General features: G+C 45.0%; 1 protein-coding gene across 9 annotated transcripts in view; it reads left to right on the forward strand.

Moving 5' to 3' along the window:
* bsna (bassoon presynaptic cytomatrix protein a) overlaps positions 1-20,950 on the forward strand; it is a 157,531-nt gene that overhangs the window by 113,006 nt on the left and 23,575 nt on the right. For 3 of the 9 annotated variants that reach the window (XM_079675130.1, XM_079675136.1, XM_079675135.1), the window contains 7 exons: positions 795-1,235; positions 6,585-11,900; positions 12,613-12,654; positions 13,202-13,369; positions 13,564-13,820; positions 15,373-16,306; positions 17,941-20,437. In XM_079675130.1, coding sequence (XP_079531256.1) covers positions 795-1,235; positions 6,585-11,900; positions 12,613-12,654; positions 13,202-13,369; positions 13,564-13,820; positions 15,373-16,306; positions 17,941-20,437 — 9,655 coding nt within the window. The remainder of the gene's footprint in view (positions 1-794; positions 1,236-6,584; positions 11,901-12,612; positions 12,655-13,201; positions 13,370-13,563; positions 13,821-15,372; positions 16,307-17,940; positions 20,438-20,950) is intronic. The other 6 variants (XM_079675137.1, XM_079675132.1, XM_079675131.1 and 3 more) reach the window with 6 other exon arrangements.

The raw sequence follows: 20,950 nt of genomic DNA on the forward strand, positions 1-20,950 counted from the left end.
ACACATCATTCAAGATGAGAAGTACAGAAGGAGAAACGGTTATACATATTTAACCTTATGACTTTAATGTAGCCTTTTACATTAAAACATTTTGAAACATACACCTGATTTTTTTATGCATTCTCCTTTACTCCGAAGATCTCTAACCTTTTTGCCCTTTGACGTTTATGACCAACCCTGACGTCTGTTATCTGTCTTAAGGAATGGGAGGCCTCAGCTATTTGATATTCCTAGTTTATGACCGGTCAACTCTCGGTCACAAATGGTTTATGGTTACGATGGCTTCGAGGCCATTAAGGGTCAGACATTTGATTCAGTGTCTCCAGATGTTGGGGCTATCTCCAGTGTTCCCAGATGTTTACGTTATCTCCCCCAATATGTTGATTAGCTCTCTGTAAACTAGTTAAAAGGGCTATCGAGAGAGAGGCTCTGCAGAATTGATGTGGCAACCCACCCGTGCAGTCAGAACCTCTGGCTGCTGTGACTTGTGATGTGAATCCTCCGGCCGACTTGTAATAAACCATCAGTGTTTGACATCAAAGCTCCAACTCTCCTCGTGTCTCTCTGAGTCCTGACTCTCCATTGCTACAGAAGTTTCCCTTACAGTGCCCAATGTTCCTTAGCACCTGTACTAGTTGTAATGCTTTGGACTCTTGCATTGGCAATGAGCTTGAAGGAAAATCTTAGAAATGTTGGACGTAATACAATGATATTGAAATAAGTGTTTTTTTGTGCTATTGTTAACAAGCTCGTTGTCACTAACCATGTTTTTTTTTTTACTCTCTGTTTTCCAGAAAAAGGAGTGGTTATGTCTCAACTGCCAGACCCAGCGGCTGTTGTCCGGAGGAGGTCTGGACGAACCTCCCCTTCCTGTTCCTCACCCTTCTCCCAAACACTTGCCAATGGGCTCACCCCGTCACCAGATGCCAGCCAATCAGCAAAGCCCTCTCCACAAGGCCACCAATCAGCAGGGGCCCAGGACTGCCCAGCCGCAAATGCAAAAAGCGCAGACGGGAAGTGGCGTGAGTGGACTGTTTGCTCCAGCTGCGGCTAAACAACTAACGGACACCAAGACAACGACACCTGTGTCAGAGACCCAGAAACCTCTGAAACCCACAGAGGAGAAGCCAAAACCCGAGCCTGAGAACCAAACTGACAAAGACACCAACACCTCCCAGAAGAAAGGAGAGCCCATCACACCGATCAAGGAAATGAAGAAGTCCAGGCACTATGACGTAAGTCTGATTCCTTTTTTATTACATTGCTTCAGCCTGGTGTACAACTCTGTATGTTAAGCTATGGAAAATGAACAAAAGTTGACTAATCAAACAGTTGAATAGCTTGTGGAAAGTGAACCAAATAGAAGAAGAATTAGGCTGATTATCAGTGAATTATCTGTGGAAACCATAGTGTAACATACAAACATTATGTACCTAAGATTGCTTGTGAGCTTTTTAGCTATTATAGCATGTATGGAGGTTGAGAATGCTTGGCTGTTTCAGCGTGGCAATGCTTCACATTCATAGTTTTTTCCATCATACTTCATGAGCATAATGGAAGCTCTTGTTCATCGGCAGATATGTGTAGTACATTACATTGCATTTAGCTGACGCTATCCAAAGCGACTTACAATAAGTGCATTCGACCAAGAAGATACAAACTTGAAGAAAACAGAATCATATATGAAGTACATCAGGTTTCATAGAGCTAAAATGTTTCAAGTGCTACTCAGCTGGCTTTAGATAAGCCAGTCCTTTATTAGTATATATAGTGGTGCAAAAAAGTATTTAGTCAGCCACCAATTGTGCAAGTTCTCCCACTTGAAAAAGATGAGAGAGTCCTGTAATTTTCATCCTAGGTATACCTCAACTATGAGAGACAAAATGAGAAAGAAAGATCCAGAAAATCACATTGTCTGATTTTTAAAGAATTTATTTGCAAATTATGTTGGAAAATAAGTATTTGGTCACCTACAAACAAACAAGATTTCTGGCTCTCACAGACCTGTAACTTCTTCTTTAGGAGCCTCCTCTGTCCTCCACTTGTTAACTGTATTAATGGCACCTGTTTGAACTCGTTATCAGTATAAAAGACACCTGTCCACAACCTCAAACAGTCACACTTCAAACTCCACTATGGCCAAGACCAAAGAGCTGTCAAAGGACAACAGAAACAAAATTGTAGACCTGCACCAGGCTGGGAAGACTGAATCTGCAATAGGTAAGCAGCTTGGTGTGAAGAAATCAACTGTGGGAGCAATTATTAGAAAATGGAAGACATACAAGACCACTGATAATCTCCCTCAATCTGGGGCTCCACGCAAGATCTCACCCCGTGGGGTCAAAATGATCACAAGAACGGTGAGCAAAAATCCCAGAACCACACGGGGGCACCTAGTCAATGACCTGCAGAGAGCTGGGACCAAAGTAACAAAGGCTACCATCAGTAACACACTACGCCGCCAGGGACTCAAATCCTGCAGTGCCAGACGTGTCCCCCTGCTTAAGCCAGTACATGTCCAGGCCCGTCTGAAGTTTGCTAGAGAGCATTTAGATGATCCAGAAGAGGATTGGGAGAATGTCATATGGTCAGATGAAACCAAAATAGAACTTTTTGGTAAAAACTCAACTAGACGTGTTTGGAGGAGAAAGAATGCTGAGTTGCATCCAAAGAACACCATACCTACTGTGAAACATGGGGGTGGAAACATCATGCTTTGGGGCTGTTTTTCTGCAAGGGACCAGGACGACTGATCCGTGTAAAGGAAAGAATGAATGGGGCCATATATCGTGAGATTTTGAGTGACAACCTCCTTCCATCAGCAAGGGCATTGAAGATGAAACGTGGCTGGGTCTTTCAGCATGACAATGATCCCAAACACACCGCCCGGGCAACGAAGGAATGGCTTCGTAAGAAGCATTTCAAGGTCCTGGAGTGGCCTAGCCAGTCTCCAGATCTCAACCCTATAGAAAATCTTTGGAGGGAGTTGAAAGTCCGTGTTGCCCAGCGACAGCCCCAAAACATCACTGCTCTAGAGGAGATCTGCATGGAGGAATGGGCCGAAATAGCAGTGTGTGAAAACCTTGTGAAGACTTACAGAAAACGTTTGACCTCTGTCATTGCCAACAAAGGGTATATAACAAATTATTGAGATGAACTTTTGTTATTGACCAAATACTTATTTTCCACCATAATTTGCGAATAAATTCTTTAAAAATCAGACAATGTAATTTTCTGGAATTTTTTTCTTCTCATTTTGTCTCTCATAGTTGAGGTATACCTAGGATTAAAATTACAGGCTTCTATCATCTTTTTAAGTGGGAGAACTTGCACAATTGGTGGCTGATTAAATACTTTTTTGCCCCACTGTAAGTGCTTTGTTAGAAATTCTATTGCTCGAAGTGGAGTCAAAAGATATGAGTTTTCAGTCTGCGCCGGAAGATGTGTAAGCTGTCTGCTGTCCTGATGTCAATGGGGAGCTCATTCCACCATTTTGGAGCCAGGATAGCAAACCCACGTGTTTTTGCTGATGGGAACTTGGGTCCCCCTCGCAGTCCGGGTGCAGCGAGCTGTTTGGCTGATGCAGAGCGGAGTGCACGTGCTGGGGTGTACGGTTTAACCATGTCCTGGATGTAGGAAGTGCCAGATCCATTCGCAGCATGGTACACAAGTACCATTGTCTTGAAGTGGATTCTAGCAGTTACTGGAAGCCAGTGAAGGGAGCGGAAGAGCGGAGGAGCGGAGGAGCGGCGTGGTGTGGGAACATTTTGGAAGGTTGAAGACCAGACGAGCCGCTGCATTCTGGATGAGCTGCAGAGGTCGGATGGCACATGCAGGTAGACCAGCCAGGAGGGAGTTGCAGGATGTAGTAGACAGGGTTTTGCCTACACTTGACCTTCAAAATCCTCACAAGATATGGGAAAAGTCCATATTAACAAGGCTTAAATCAAGTTGATACTTGCGTAAACTATTCTGCACATCTGTACCTTTGTTTAAATGTATACTTATCGTGTGTACATACCAGAAATATTGTATTTTAATGAAGCTCAAAGTAAACCCTGATCAGGTGTTGTACAGGCAGCTGGTCAACGGAAGGATCAAACGTGACTGCTTCCTTTAGGGTTCAAAGAGCAGATGCCCTCTCCTAGCTTCCCTATCTCAAAATGCTTTCTAAAAAGCTAATAAAACGACCCCAGGAAAGTCGGCGTACAACTTGTACAACTGTTTTCATGTCATCCATGCTTGTTGCCATTTTTCTGTTGCTATATTTTCATGAATGTATCTAAGAAGCTAGCTAGCTATGGAGCAAGAGTGCATGTCCCCTTTCTTACTTCCACTTCAGGTCCCCTAAATTTAAAACACACTCAGCAGCAGACTTAACACTTTGTTGACTTTGGTAGTACAGCCCACTGGCAAATATTGCTGTCCCAGCAGAATCTGACCTAGAAAGATGCATCTAATAAATGGACCATGTGACCAATGGACTTGGGAAGTGTATGTTGTCACACGTGGGAAATGGATGTTAAGATTTTACATCATCATGGATCCTGCCAACGACCGGCAGCCTGTTGCCACATTAGATATCCTCCAACGTTTCCCTCAAGGGTTTGAATGCTGTGTTTAGAGTCCAGATGTAAGTAAATGTTTGACAGTGGCTTCTTGAGGCCATTCATGCTACTCTGAATATAGCTTATATTACATATTTGTGATGACTAATGATCATAGATAAGCCTTAAAAAGGTTGAAACGACTCCATATGACTCCATAATCCTACAATATCTTTGATGTTTTCCACACAAATCTGACATTAGTTTCTCATGAGTATCTTAAACCTATTCTGAAAATTGTTCTCAGCTGCTGCATGCTGTTATAATTTTGGGACTGAAGTTAAATCAAAGGCGAAATGCAAATGCAACACATTTTGCTCTTGCCAATATACCTTTGTTTATTGGTTTTATCTGCAGTTTCATTCAACTCTTTTAAAATGTACATGACTACAGTATCTACTGAGATGCATCAAGGTTTATTCTGGGAGCCTTCATGTGTTCACGATGAAATGGGATAGTTTTTGGTTTAGTAACAACCATTTGGAAACACACATGTTTGTTTGAATGACCTTTTTCTGGTAAAAAGAAATTATTAGGACCCATGTTTGTTTGTTTTTTGTTGCATTGTTGGCTAATCTCTCATTCGACTCTTTAAAAACTTTTTTATTTAAAGCTTGTTTTGTTATCTTGAATTTCTTGTGTAATCGTCACTATGTTAAAAATGACTCTAATATTTAATGTGAATTATATTTCAATTCTGTTTTGTGATCACAGCTTAGACCCAATGTTAAATATAGTAGCATATACAGTAGTCATGGTATGTTATGAGACACCCTATTATTGGACGTCCATGGCTGTTTGGAAAGCAGGTCATTGATTCCCTGCTCACAGACTTGCTGATGCTGCAAGTGGCAGCATGCATGGACTACCTGAGGGAGTGAGAGAACAAAAGAGAGGGAGTGATATAATTGTAGATTTCTTACTCGGCGGCAGCCCTCGCACTCCCTGAAATATTGATTAAGATTGGCTGCTTTGGGCCTTTTCAAAAGCAGAGCAGACCTTCCTCATCAAGGTAGCTGCTAGGAATTTAAAGTGGGGAGAACTCAAAGTAAAGTCTCATTTTGATATATTGTCATTGTTTGGAGGTTTTCTCGCAAACATTTCCTTAATTTTGTTATCTATTTCGCATTCTGTCCTCCATCCCCCTTTCATTCACGAGGTTAGTCACTTTGAAATTATGATTTGGCATGTTATTAACAGACATCTGAGACAGAGCCATTGATGACCGAGTTTTGGTTATATGTTCTAGTCAAGTTACCTTCTCAATTGTCATGATCAAAAAACAAATCTACTAAAAACGCAATTTGACTCTCCTCTTTCCATCAATGGCTCAAAAAATGGTTAACAAACCTTACAACTGTAAGCCACTTTATGAAAACTGTATAATGAAATATGTAATGTAATGTCCAAATGATGTCATATATTATATTGGTGGATATTTGCTTTTCCAATAAATCTCACCATGCCTTGAATGTATTGATTTAGTTTAATGTTGTATAATATTATTTCTTAATTACATGTTTTAATTCTAAATAAAATGTCAATGTTTTTATATCCAGCTTCAGAAATAGGAAAGCAAATCTGTGCATATTTTCCCCACTGTTTTCTTGTATAATTTACATCCATAGGGTTAGGACCAATAGCTGCAATTCTTTTCTCTAATGTGTTCTCTTTTAATTAATTTCTGCGATGCGGTTTTATCACGATTGTTTAAGCAAGTGATGAATAATGAGTATACATATTGGACAAGCAATTCCTACATTATATTATAGATAAATACCTAAAATAAAAAATAAACCATTCCTTTTTACATCTAAACAATCTAATTCTAAATATATGTGGGCTTAAATTGTATGCATAGCAAGGTGTTTATCCAGAATCAACACATTCTTACACTGCATTAATTATGACTTTAATTTGAAACCCTAACTTTCCCTTATCTAATACATTCTTCTCTCTTTCTTGTTCTCTCTTTAGGATACAAAAAACAACAGCACCCATGACTTGTCACGCAGCCCTCAGAGCCTCAGTGACACCGGCTACTCCTCTGATGGCATCTCCAGCTCCCACAGTGAAATCACAGGTCTAATCCAAGAAGAGGAGATGAAGCTGAGCGAGAGGGGCATCACTGGACGAGGCTCCCCACCGAGCCCTTCAGAAATCACCAAGCTAGAGAGCTCCATGAGGCCTTTGCTGGAGAAGAGCCTGTCTGAAGACAAGGGGGACAGAAGAGGGAGGAAGCACAGAGACTTGGATGACAGAGGGAAGCAGCGCCCACGCTCCCTGTCAATCCCACCAGATTCATACGACTCTGACGAGGAGTTGGAGGATATAATGGAGGAGGAAGAGGACGGAGGAGAATGGGAGGGTAAACGGAAGGAAGTGAAGGAGGAGAAGAAGGAGAAGAAAAACAAGGAAAAAGAGGCTGAGCCCACAGAAATGACAGATGAAGAGTTCATGAGGAGACAAATAATGGAGATGAGCGCTGACGAAGAAAATGAGGATGAAGAAATGGAGGAAGAAGATGAGGAGGAAGATGAAGGATATGGCTACCAGAAACCCAAAAAGAGCCACCTTAAACATGTCTCTGACTCAGGTAAGGAGAAAAGACGTCTTCAGCACCACTCCAGCAGTTTTGAGGAGGAAACAAAGAGCTCCTCTGATGTCTATAAAGGCTCAATGGAGGAGGGTGAAGATGATTTGATGGCACAAGGAGGCTTGAGGCGCTTCAAAACCATTGAACTTAATAACACCAGTAGCTTCAGCCGGGACATGGAGCTGGGCAATGAAAATGACTTGAGCCTCGATCGGGAACCAGAGCTTGAGATGGAAAGCCTGACAGGATCTCCCGAAGAGCGTTCTCGGGGCGACTACTCCTCCACCGTGCCAGCTAGCTCATCCTCATATGGCTCAGGCCAGTCTCCTACTTCGATCTCATCGATGGAAGAGGACAGTGACAGTAGCCCCAGCAGGAGGCAAAGGCTGGAAGAGGCCAAGCAGCAGAGGAAAGCGCGCCACCGCTCCCACGGTCCACTCCTTCCCACCATTGAAGACTCTTCAGAAGAGGATGAGCTGAGAGAGGAAGAAGAACTTCTGAGAGAACAGGAGAAGATGAGGGAAGTGGAACAACAGAGGATACGGAGCACAGCACGAAAGACCAAGAGGGATAAGGAGGAGCTTAGGGCTCAGAGGCGCAGAGAGAGATCCAAGACACCACCTAGCAATCTTTCACCCATTGAAGATGCTTCTCCAACCGAAGAACTGAGACAGGCGGCAGAAATGGAAGAGCTCCATCGTTCATCTGCTTCAGAATATTCCCCTCAGAGTCTGGACTCAGAGGCTGAGGGGTACGAGTCAAAACTTTACAAGTCAGGCAGCGAATACAACCTGCCTACCTTTATGTCTCTCTACTCACCAGTAGACAAATCATCAACTACAACAACCACCACAGCACCATCTTCTACTTCCAAACCTCTAAAGAGTGCTGAGGAGGTTTATGAGGAGATGATGAGGAAGGCAGAGATGCTTCAGAAACAACAGAAGCAACAGCAACAACCAGCACGACATGGGCAGTGCTATGAAGAGGATGTTAATGGACAAGGGTATGAGGAGGAGTATGAATATGAACAAGATCAATCATATGACAATGAGGCAGCGGAGACAGAAACAGATATTTATGAAGAGATCAGACAAACATCTCAAAACATTACCAAGATGCAGCAGGCCACTGATGAGCAAGTAGAGATTGAGAGCTCCTACCCAGACAAGCAGCTCCTTGACACAGGCTCAGCCTTTGCTAAGCTTCTTGAGCAAAGCAATGCTCTGCTAACTCCAGGTACAAGCCCCACCCAGGTGTCAGCTCCTGTCTCCTTTGCTGAGACTGGAGGACGAATTCCTGATGTCCGAGTAACACAGCACTTCTCTATAAAGGATGGTCACAAAGACAGGATCAAAAGCCAAGCAGGAAAGAATGGAATTACTCCAGCAGTGGCTGCCACTACTATTGCAGCTTATGGAGTTTATGCCAGAGATGCAGTAACAATTTCTCAGACCAGTACAAGTTGCACTATGACCACTACTCAGTCAAGTATGTATAGTCGACAAACAGCAAGTCCTGCCACATCTTCAACTACAGTCTCAAGTGTATGCAGCAAGATTGCAGAGATTACCCAGGCATACAGTCAAAGGGAAGTGATCACCAGAAGGGTAGGGGAGACCAGGGATGTCCAAGTGAGAGACAGCTCTACATCTTCCACTGAGAGAATCATTGAGCCACGTTCTCCCAAGTATACTACTTATTACAGGAGCACCAGTCCTCCTCTTTCTCCATCACCACCAACAATGAGTCCCACCCATTCACCTTCCAGAAGGAATACTGCTGAATTCTCGACACAGACTTTCAGTTCAGCATTAAGAAGGTCTGAGTCAGCTGGCGCTGAGCCTACGTCTCCAGTGACTGCTCAGGGAACCCAAACATCAAATCGATCAGTGTCCCCACGGCTCTATCACCAACAGTCTTCCCAGGATACCCCATACTCCCCACCTCCAAGCCCTGCTAGGCCAATGACAGTCAACACTGCTACTTCTCCCCTGTCTTCGCCCACCCGATTTAGTCGCCAATCAACATTTGACAATTACTCCCCATGTAACAGCCCTCCAGATACGCCACCTTACCACCAGTCTCCCACACGTAGTTTCTGCACAACACAAAGAGTGGAAAAAGTGAATGTTGGAACTAGTATGGTCACCATAGCCAGCCATTACACCAGAGGATCCATGTCAATGGACAACATCTCCCTCTGTCGAATATCTACAGTGCCAGGCACTTCTAGGGTAGAGCAGGGTCATATGATCCAAGGTGGGAGTGTCGTGGACCTCAGAACAGCCACAAAACCAGCTCCTATTATCATGACTGACCAGGGAATGGATCTCACTTCATTGGCCACCGAAAGCAGAAAATATCACGGTGGATCAGAGGGTAGCAGGCATTCAACAATTGTACAGCCCATGATTATGAACCTGAACACCCAGGAGATCATCACTCCAACAACTGTGAGTGTCACTGTGGCTGCCTCCATGTTCATGACCCAGCCAAAACAGCCATCAGTCTATGGTGATCCACATCACAACCAAGTGGATCTTGGTCAGGGCATGGGTACTGCTATGTGTCTTTCCCAGAACAAACCACTAATGTCCCCTCCAACTGACCCAGCAATACCAAAAATTGATGCCAAACTGGAAGACCTCAGTATCCAACAGAAAGAGCTACAAATACAGCAGGAGAAGCTGCAGATGCAACAACAGATCCTTGAACAGCAGTTGCATCAGCATCACCAGATGCAACATCAGCAACAAACGGCATCTGCTTTGGCGAGGTACAGCCTTACCGGACAGATCTCACCTTTATTGAAAAAAGACTTGCTAGTCAGTCAGACTAGCGCTGCCTCAACTGTGGTCAGTGCTGTAACACCAATAATGAATCCTGAGCTGTATGGTGCAGGTCCTGTTGAGCTGAGAGGAAGGCCCAGTCCTCCTGGTGTGATATCAGGAGCTAAATCTCCACATAGCATGGTAGTACAGATGGACGTAGGGCCAGAGCAGGCGAGGGCTGTGACTCAGCTAGTGAAGGTAGAAGAAGGACAGGATGCTATGGATTTGACAGAAGGCCAATTTAAACCTGACAACCAACCAGCTTGCTGTGATGTTGTATACCGACTTCCATTTGGTGGAAGCTGTGTTGGTGGCGAGACAGAGGGCATAAGGCCTCCATCTGCCCCACCTCTTACCTATGAGTCTGATCAAGAAAGACAATCCGGAGGGTACCTTGATTATCCAATGGATGAACGTAAGGCCTACACATTACCATTCCCCGGAAGGCTCCAGCCTTCGATGTCTGATACAAACCTTGCTGAAGCTGGGCTACAGTCCTACCACTCCAAACTAGAACCACACATCCAAACTTCAGCAGAAATTGCTATGGATCTAACTGCTATGAAACAAGGTTATGGAGGGTTCATAGGGTTGCAATATGGCTCCTATACAGATTTACGGCATGGAGGAGACATTACAGCCCAAGCACTGCCTATAAGGAGATATAATTCCTTGTCTAACATCAGTTCAGACTATGGCTACTCTGCTCGTGACATTGCTGGCTTCCAAGAAGCGAACTTGGCTCAGTACAGTGCTACAACTGCCAGGGAGATCAGCCGTATGTGTGCAGCACTCAATACCATAGATCGATATGGAAGCAACCCAGACTTGATGCAGTTTGGTAGTTTGGGGAGAGGAACTGGGCCTGGGGCTGCCAGGCTCGCAGCAAGTCTTGGCATTAGGCCAAACCTTCTTTTTGGAACAGACGGGAAGCCAATTTCCCACAGTCAAGCACTAACCAACCTTATCAATGCCAGGCAGGCTAGTCTCAGGGCTATGTACCCTACTGCTATAAGGTCCTCTGATGGGATGATTTACTCCACCATTCAGACCCCCATTGCTTCTACACTTCCCATTACAACTCAGCCTGCCTCTGTTCTTCACCCAATACTGAGGGGGGTCTACAGGGCATACCCCTCTGCCAACATGACACCTGTGCCCCTATCCAGTCTCAGCAGACTACCAATGAGCCCCAGAGTACCCTTAACCGGACAAGCTCCAGTCCGTTACCCAGCTCCAGGTCTTCTCCAAACAACGTCAATCGCTGCCACTACTGCTGGTGTTGCACCAGTAGGTGCCCCAGTGTATATTTCTTTGACAACTACAAGCTCTACAGTCCAGGATGAACCAGTTTACCTCGGTAGAGGTGCACCCTCATCAACAGAGGTCACCTCAGTACAAGGAGTTGTCATACCAATAGAGCCACAGCAGCAGCCTATAAACCTGTCCCAGGCCCACCTGAACAGTCAACAACAACAACAGCAACAAGTGGCAACTGCTCAACAGCATCCTCCAGCAGCCTATGCCTACCCACCCTCTGCTCCTTCACACAGTCACGGCTACAGCCAACCTCCAGCGGGCCCCTCTGCCCTAACTGGTGGCTTACCCATTGCAGGGGGTCTTCCTTCCTTCCCTCCACCAGGTGCCGTTCATAAGGAGGGTGAATCCGAGGCAGAGAGGCTACATCGGCAGCAGGAGCAGCTTCTGCAGATGGAGAGGGAGCGCGTTGAGCTGGAGAAATTACGACAATTGCGCCTGCAGGACGAGCTGGACCGAGAAAAGATGGAGCTGAAACTGCACAGGGAGAAGGAGCAGATGCTGGTGCAGAGAGAGTTAAACGAACTGCAGAACATCAAGGACCAGGTACAGGGAGAAACAGGAGGCGGAATGGAGAGTTTGATAGTTGGTGTCCTGTTTTTTGTTTTGTGGTTGTTGGTTTTGCCATTGATATTGTTTTGTTTTAAGTTGTTTTGGTGGTGTATCTTATTGTGTTATTACAATTTAAATGTTTTTCTTTTTTAATATCACACCTTAGATGTGCAAGCAGTAAACTGAGTTGAAAACAACAATACATAATTTGCTAAATGTATGTATTGTATAACACTAATTCTATATACTGTATACGTACAGCATACATGTTTATTAAGTCCTCAAACAAATTGCTTTAAAATTCTGTTATTGTAAGAGAAAATGGGATTGGATTTATTGATGGCTTTTATGTTCAGAGAAATGTTTGCATCCAAAACCCTTACAAAGATTTGGTTAAAGTTGTTGCTATAGTCTGCATGACATGTAGTTGGATTTATCCTGGTTATAAGGTGTCCATGCACATGCCTGTAGTATGTGTGATATGAACTGATAATGCTCAGATGTTGGTTTCATGTTTCATGTGTTGGTTTGATTGATATTCATGGAAATGGAAAGTGTTTTGATATTCAATTTTTTAGACTGAAAGAAAAGAAAAGTTGATTCCATGAAGTTGTGTTTATCTTATCACCAGCAAGTACCCATTTAAGTATATCACTTTTCTTAGCAACAGAAAGGCTAACATGATGATTTTCTCCTTTTTTGATAGAACAAGCAGTTGAAAATCTTTCAAGTAAACTCAGTTAAACAGGTGTGGAAGCCTTCCTTAATGAGAATGAACTAGAGATGGAATGTTTAATATTCATCTCATACCCGGCAATATTAGCAAAAATCCTAGCGCCTTCTTTGCATTAGCTTGCCATTTTTGCAACAAAGAAAATTACATATTTTCTTATGTGCATTATGTGACTGGCAACAGCATTAACCACTACATGCTGTACTTCATTTATGTTGCGCTTCCATTCTTGCTTTTTGCAATATATAGAGGTTTGACTAACGTGGAAACATTTTTCAAAACTAATCCATCAGCACAAGAATGTCACATTCAGTGTCAGGAGTCTTTGATCATCTGTTTAACAACCAGTTGTGCCAATAACTCAACAACTTTGTCCTCTTCTGTCCTACTCTCTTTTTCTGTTCCTATGTTTCATCATTCATTTGTCTTGTTTGATCATTTCATCTCGTCCCAACATGTTAACTGTCACCGTCCTCTGCTACGCTTCTCCATCTTTTTCATGTTTTGTCGTTTGTCGACTTGTGCTTCTTCCTGTTCCCCCTTCCACCGACATTATCATTAGGTTCTACAGCAACAGCAACAGGAGCGCGAGAAACAACTGGTTCTCCAGAGGGAGCAGCTGGCCCAGCAGAAGTCCCAGCTAGACCAGATCCAGTCTTTACAGCATCAGCTCCAGCAACAGCTTGTAGAGCAGAAGAGGCAGAAAACAGCTTTAGCTCAGAGCATGCAGGTTAGGCGCATTGGCAGCTGGCTTGAAAATGATGTGACATGCTTGTATGATTGAATTAAAGATTGATGATGCAGGCTTAAGCTCTGGTGCATACGTATAAGTGATCTCAATGTGTGCTCTAGTGCTTGTCATTCTCAGTTGAATCAATGATGGTTGACCATTATCAACCTTAAAATAATTGTTTCTATCTTCAGTTGGATGTGAATGAACAGCCTTTGCCCTCCTTCACCGACTCTCAGGCGGGCTACCGTTCTCTCCCCAACTCCTCGTCCGATATGTGTCTGAGGAGCCAGCAGGAGCCCATGGAGACCAGGAGCAACATGAGGAAACACAGCTCCATGACCAGGCTGAGTAGAGACAGCTTGGACGGAGAGGGCGTGGTGTTTTACGGCTCCCCCCGCAGGAATGTGGACAGCTGTGTGCAGACAGACGATGAAGATGGAGAGGAGAGGTGTGTTTGTATATTGGGCAAGGATTACCTTTATGGCATTCCTACTCAGTTACCATTTGTTTTTAATAAAACAAGAGACAAGCTTATGCAGCCTTTATGATGAATACAAAAAAATGTTGAAAAGATATATATATATATATATATATTGTCTGATGTGCATCTCCATCACTGAGGCCGATGCGATGCCCATCTCGATACGTTGCCAACGATACGATACATTAACAATACATTTGAAGCACCGGGCAATGCGATATGATTTGATTCAACATTATACGATTCGAGGCGATACGATGCGATTCAACACAATGCAAAATAATGATACAATTCAATATGGTACGACAGAGGATTTTGTTTTATTCCTTATATGCAGCAGATCATGAATTAGCCAAAATACTTCATATATTTGGTTCTCTCTACTAGTACTGCACATCCCATCATGCTGTTTCTTTTTTACCTTTAAAAACCACTTGGACCTTTCACAAACAGGCCTTTTCACAAGTCCTTTGTAATAGTGTTCTCTCTCTCCAGAGCACAGTACAATTGTATAACACCGCACAGTTAAACAATTTAAGGATGCATTGCCCATGATTAACAATGTGCAAATAACAACTACCGTAGTGCAATGCCCATACAGCTGCCAGCCTGATGTGCTTAACACTCATCCATAGGCTAACTCACCAGTGAGCAGAAAGCAGTGGGTTCTATATGAACAATAAAGAATGAAAATAACCTTTCACAAACAGGTATTTCATAACTGCTTACAGTAAGGAAGACATTTAGACTATTATTGGCCGTCACAGGCTGTTGTAAACTAAACACCACTCTCTCTGACATAACACCTCACTGAGTGATTTAACTCATACTGTATGTCTAACTTTCAGGTTTCTCTTTTCAGCCGCAGACCCCATGTCGCCTCTTTATGTGCGTCGCTTAGTTCCTCGTACTACTTGAGTACTTTAAAACGGCACGGCATCGTTTACAATTTGCTTGCGATTTGTCAAGTTGTCCGTCTTTCTTGAAAAATCCGAAGTGTTGCCAAACATTTGATTTGTAGGTATTTTTCAGTGCGCTGTGTTTCTCTTTCTCCACGACTTCCATATTTGTTGATAACTGTGACGCGGCTCTCAGCCTCCCTAGTGGCAAAGCAAAGATCAAAGATCGTCTCTGCTGAGTGCTGACAAAAGTGGATGAGAGGATATTATATGAATTAATCGTTTTTTTACCGATGCAAAGACGCCACAATAGATGCATCGCAACACAAACTGTAGCCAATGTGCACTCTTTCAACTGGTGCACTCGCATTTTTAACGTTTATGCCGGTGCACCGATGCAAAACGGGGATACTTAACATCTCTAATATATATATATATATATATATATATATATATATATATATATCGAATATTTTCTAGTCAAAAGGCATATGTAAACAATTATGAGTAATTGCTGTCAAGTTGTAAGTGTTTTTTAGTTCCGTCCAGTTGAGTCCTGTGAGTCGATTCCATTATGGTTCATATTCTTTTTTATCTTCTTCTCTTCTCTCCAATACTAGGTACATGATGCGCCATCGCACCAGAAGGCGTGGTCGCAGCGTTGACTGCTCCGTCCAGACAGACGATGACGAGGACAAGGAGACGGAACACCCAGTTCGCCGAAGACGTTCCCGTTTCTCCCGGCACGCTGAGTCCAATGCCACTGGCAGCAGCACTTCCGCCACATCCACCGCAGCCACTGACACCAAGACAGACTCTCACAAGATGGTTTCTTCCAGTATCGCCATCCAGACCATCAGGGAAATGTCTTGCCAGACGGAAGTGGAGCACCTAGGAAGAGTCTCCCCAGCAATCCATGTGACAGTACCAGACCCGAATAAGGTAGAGATTGTGCATTACATCTCAGGACCTGAGCGGACCAACAAAGGACAGTCTCTAGCATGTCAGACTGACCAGGAAGCCCAGTCACAGGGTGTTGTAGCCCCTCAGCTCAGTGTACCAACCACAGTCAGTCCATATTCTTCCTCTGCCAGTACTGGAACTCAACAATCTGGCTCTGCAGATCTCCTGAGCCAGCAGCGGCAGCAGCAACACATCGCAGCAAACGCAGCCAAGTTTGAGCGACGCCGCCCAGATCCACTCGACATCAACTACCAGCCTCACAACCACATCCACAACGAGTCTATCTCCAGCATCATCCGGCAGCAGCAGACGGCTCCCAAATCCCCTCAAGTCCTGTACTCTCCTGTCTCCCCGGTGTCCCCTCACCGCCTGCTGGAGAATTCTCTGTCCAGCGATAGGCTGAACAAGGCCCACGTCACACCTCAGCAGAAGTCATACACAGCTGAGTCCCCGCAGAGACACCCCTCTGTGCCCAGACCCATCAAGAGCACCCAGAGGTCCATGTCAGACCCCAAGTCCCTCAGCCCCACCGCAGATGATCACACCAAGGCAAGGCTGTCCCTCTACCAGCAGCAAGTACTCCAGAGCCAGGTAAAGTCAATCATACCATGCTGAGTCCGGAATGGGCACAATTTAGATAAGATAGCCATTAGATGATATGTTAGCAGCTAGACAGATCACTAGTCCAACTTTTCTGGTAATCGCCATTTGTTTCTTATAAAAACAGACACAAAGTCACTGGCCTTTATTGAAGAATCCTCTGGTGAAAAAAAGACAACTTCTATTCATTAAGGAGTAATCCACTTCGACTTTGCATTGTCAAATCAATCCCAAAAGAAAAACAAAACAAAGCAAACTGTTTTGGGACGAGTCTGCACTTTTTGTATACTCTGTATTCATGTCACGCATTGATACATTGACTCATCTGATCAAGATACATGTACTTGGCAGTTTAGATCTATATTCAGTTTTGCAGTCAAGATATACAGCTAAGATGAAATACAATGCAACTCTTTTCTTTGGGGTCCAAAGGGTCTAATCACGGTCCTAAGATTTAAAGTTTGAAGTATGAGGCCTTCAGACGTTAACCATCATTTGCAAGGACAAGAAAGCTAATTAAACAGATGGAAACAAATAGCTTCTTTATTGTGTACCTGTCTAAGTGGAAGAACCCCAACTTGTCTTCAGAACAGCATTAATGAAACAAGCAATGGATTCAACAAGGTGTTGTTGACATCCAATCCAGGTTTAGGTCCATAATGAATCAATAAAATGTACTATATATTTTTGCCATAAATGCCTGCTGCCAAGCTCCGAATTCATAACTGAAAGAAGATGTATTCCCTGACAATTTTAAGGTGATTCATTTCCAAACTTTGTTTAGCTTAATCTTTCTACACATTCCAATACCTCATAATAATAATAATAATAATAATAATAATAATAATAATAATAATTCAGACCATCTTAGAGAAGGTCTGTGATGAACAGAGCATTCCCTTCCATCCTTCTACCTTATTATGCAACATTTTTAATTCTAGAGCAGATAGTTGTGTTTGACATGTTAACTTTGTTGAATCACATAGTTCTTGAAGCAACAACCTAGCAAAAGCCTGCGATAGGATTTAAGTGCAATAGATAAGTCGATTAATTATTGGAATTCTGCACCACAATTGACACTAAACTTAATGTTTTTGTAAGTCCTCTAATACGAACTCCACTCTTGTTTCCTGCTGTCCTTGTCTCTTTGTCTATTCGTGTCTCCTTTGTCTTCCTTGTATATCCCTTTGCTTGCATCCTCTCCTTGTTTCTGTTCCTTGACCTCGTTCTCTTTTTGAGTTTTCCTCCCTCTTCTTCTTCCTGTTCCCTACATCCTTCTTTACCTTTCCTCCCTATTCACTTTTCCTCTTTACGCTTCGCTCTGCCTCTTCCCCATTCCACTCTACCACCATTTCTCCCTTTATTCTTCTCTCTTGAACCCTGTGTCCTTCCTTGTTCATCTTCCTATTTTGTCTCATACCCTCCCCTGTCCTTCTCCCATCCCATCGACCATTTCTCCACATTCACCTGTTCTTCTGTTTTACCTCTCCGATCCCTTTCTTTCTGTACTTCTTTGTCTCCCCATATTCTCCTGCTCTCCCATCCCTCCATCTCTCCCCCCCTCCCTCTTTCTCTCTCTCTCTCTCTCTCTCTCTCTCTCTCTCTTTCTCTCTCTCTCTCTCCAGCTGGCTGCCCTACAGCAGAGCTCACTGCTCCGTAAGGTCAAGCGAACCCTGCCCAGCCCTCCTCCGGACGAGACAACAACATCATCTCATCTGCCCATGATGGCACCTGCCCTCCAACAGGTCTACTTGCCCTCCGTGCCCAGCCACAAGCCTGCCACCAGGTCTGGCCTGGCTGCTAAAGCGAGCCTCCTCAAAGACCTCACTCACGAGCTGAAGGCTGTGGAGCAAGAGTCGACAAAGCTGAGAAAGCAGCAAGCTGAACTGGAAGAGGAAGAGAAAGAAATTGATGCTAAACTGAGATACCTCGAGCTGGGGATCCACCAAAGGAAAGAGACTCTAGTAAAGGAGAGGGAGAGGAGGGATATTGCCTACCTGAGATGTATGGGCGACACTAGGGACTACATGTCTGACAGTGAGTTGAATAACCTACGTTTAGCAGCTGCAGCTGCATCACACGAGACCAATGGGCTTCTGGCAGTGAGGCCTAGCACTGCTCCTATGAGTCAGTTCACCAGTGACCTGAACACAGCAGCCCAGTACCCACCCACCTCATCCTTCCTCTCCTGTCAGTACCCCCAGAGCCAACCCGCACCACCAATTCAACAATCAAGTGTGCCATACCAGCCCACAACATTCAACCAGCCTCCCTACCCAACAGTGTCTCAGTCCCAGGCACTGCCACAGCCAACACCCCTTCAGAGCCATGTCCCCCCTCCAGGACCTTCTTACCAGTCTCAACCTTCCTACCCTTCCCACACTTATCCCCCAACTCAGCCCCCATACCCCCAGACAGACATGGGGTTACCAGCTGCACCTCAGCCTCAACCCCAGCCTGGGCATACTGGTTTTGGGCCTGCACCGCCTGGTCAGCCCCCATACCCCACCCACAGCTCACCCTATCCCAGCGCTGTGTCCTCCTACCCCAGCCAAACCACCCCATACCCTGGGCAGCCCCAAGTTGATATTCTGACAGTACACCCGGGAAGACCAAGGCAGACTTCGCTGGCCGATCTGGAGCACAAGATGCCAACCAACTATGAGACAATCAGCAACCCCACAGTTGTGGTCACCACCATGGCTCAGGAAGCTACCTATTCCAGTTCAGCCCCCTCTTATGGTCAGTACACCGGCTCCACAACCATGGCCAGCTCCTATGGGCCCTATGGCTCAGCACCAGTGTCCAGCAGCTATGGTGGGTACCAATCAATGCCATCCAGCACTTATGGCCAGTATACTTCCACCTCAGCTAATTCGTATGGCCAGTACACCACAACCAATGCTAATACTTATGGCTACACCACCACCACAGCAAGCTCTTACGGACAGTACACCTCTACGGTTTCCAATGCCTATGGGCACCCTGTAGATAGTCCTTCCACGTACAATCATGCTGATGGAATGTACGGAGCTCCTGGCTTAGAGCAGAATGTCCCAAGGAACTACATGATGATTGACGACGTAAGCGAGCTGACGGCAAAAGACGGGCTGGGCACGACGACAGGGGACATGATGCATCATGGCGGCAGTGGGCGTTATCCAGGCGACATCCACGGCCACAGCAGCACCATTGGCAGCACGACGCGTGGCAGCTCCTCGTACGGCAGGACACTCGAAGAGGAAGCGGCGATGCAGGAAGAGCTGTACGACCAACACGGCAGGGGTAAGAGCAGCTACAGGCACGGACCTCTAGGGGGCAGCAGCAGCAGCGTGAGCGCTAGCATGGGTGGGGGATCCTCCTATTACTATGACTTCGACTACAACAATGGTGGCATCCGCTCCGGGGTACAGAAACCTTCACCATCCTCCAGAACCCTTCTGGCTCCTGCTGTCATGTCTACCAAGCGCAGCAAGCACAGGAAACTGGGGAATATAGAGCAAAAGATCTCCAAGTTCTCCCCAATTGAAGAGGTTCGAGATGTGGAGGCTGACCTGGCCTCCTATTCCTCAGCTACAGGTGAGGCTTACCCCTCCTCTCACATTCGAGGGCGCCAGCTGATTGAGGATTACGGATTCAAGAGGAATGCTCAAGACAGCCACAGTGGAGCCTCTCATGGTAGTCAACACTATGGTTTGACAGAGGAGGATGATAGGATTTACTACACCTCCACAGGCCGCTCCCGTTCCACCGGCTATGGCATGGACAAGATCTCAGCCAGAGACTACTCCGGGTATCGCAGCCGATCCTATGAGAGGGACGACCGCTCCTACCAATCCGGTTACAGCCGGGGGCGCCACCCAACCCGGCAGATCACTGAAGAGGAGAGCCCACTCAGTCCCCTTGGGAGGTTCATGCGTTCTGGGCGATCATCGAGCTTAGGTCCCGACCCGTACGACAGTCGGAGCAGTAGAGATCAGTACTATGACGGCCAGTATGGTTCGAGCCACTCGCTGCCAGACGTACAAGACCACATACGGGACCTCCCTCGGACGCATGTCTACAAATCGGATGATACGTACATTATAGACGATTATCATTGCGCTGTGTCAGACAGCGAAGGTAATTGTGGGAGCTCAATGCCCACAGTCTCACTACCTACTACTGCCCCCACCGTTTATCTGAACGTCCCCCACCCACCCAGAAGCTAGGCTTAGCAATGACAAAGAGAAAGATAAAAAAGAGACAGAGATAGCTGTTGCATGCTGGTATTTTCTTCTTCTGAGAGTCACTTGGAGCTCTCTTATCAGTGGACTGCTGTCTGTCTGTCTGCCTGCCTGTCCGTCCTTCCGCCTGTTCGTCCAGTCGTCTGTCTGTCCAATACTCGCATGGTTCTTCGGCGTGGTCGTTTCCTTCGTTTGGTACACTCTGATTCACTTGAAAGTCTTCTTTGCACGACACGGATGCATTGTATTTTTGCTTTACAGGGTTTTATTTAAAATTATGTCTTTGATGTTTTGTTTACATGTCTTTGATTTATTAATTCTTTGTCTACACTGCAAAACGGTCCCTACAAATCTGTTCTTTATTTAAACCTTATCTTTTAAAGAGAGACATATTTATTGTTTTACTGCA

Source organism: Notothenia rossii, assembly GCF_949606895.1.
Source record: "Notothenia rossii genome assembly, chromosome: 4".
Taxonomy (NCBI): Eukaryota; Metazoa; Chordata; class Actinopteri; order Perciformes; family Nototheniidae; genus Notothenia; species Notothenia rossii.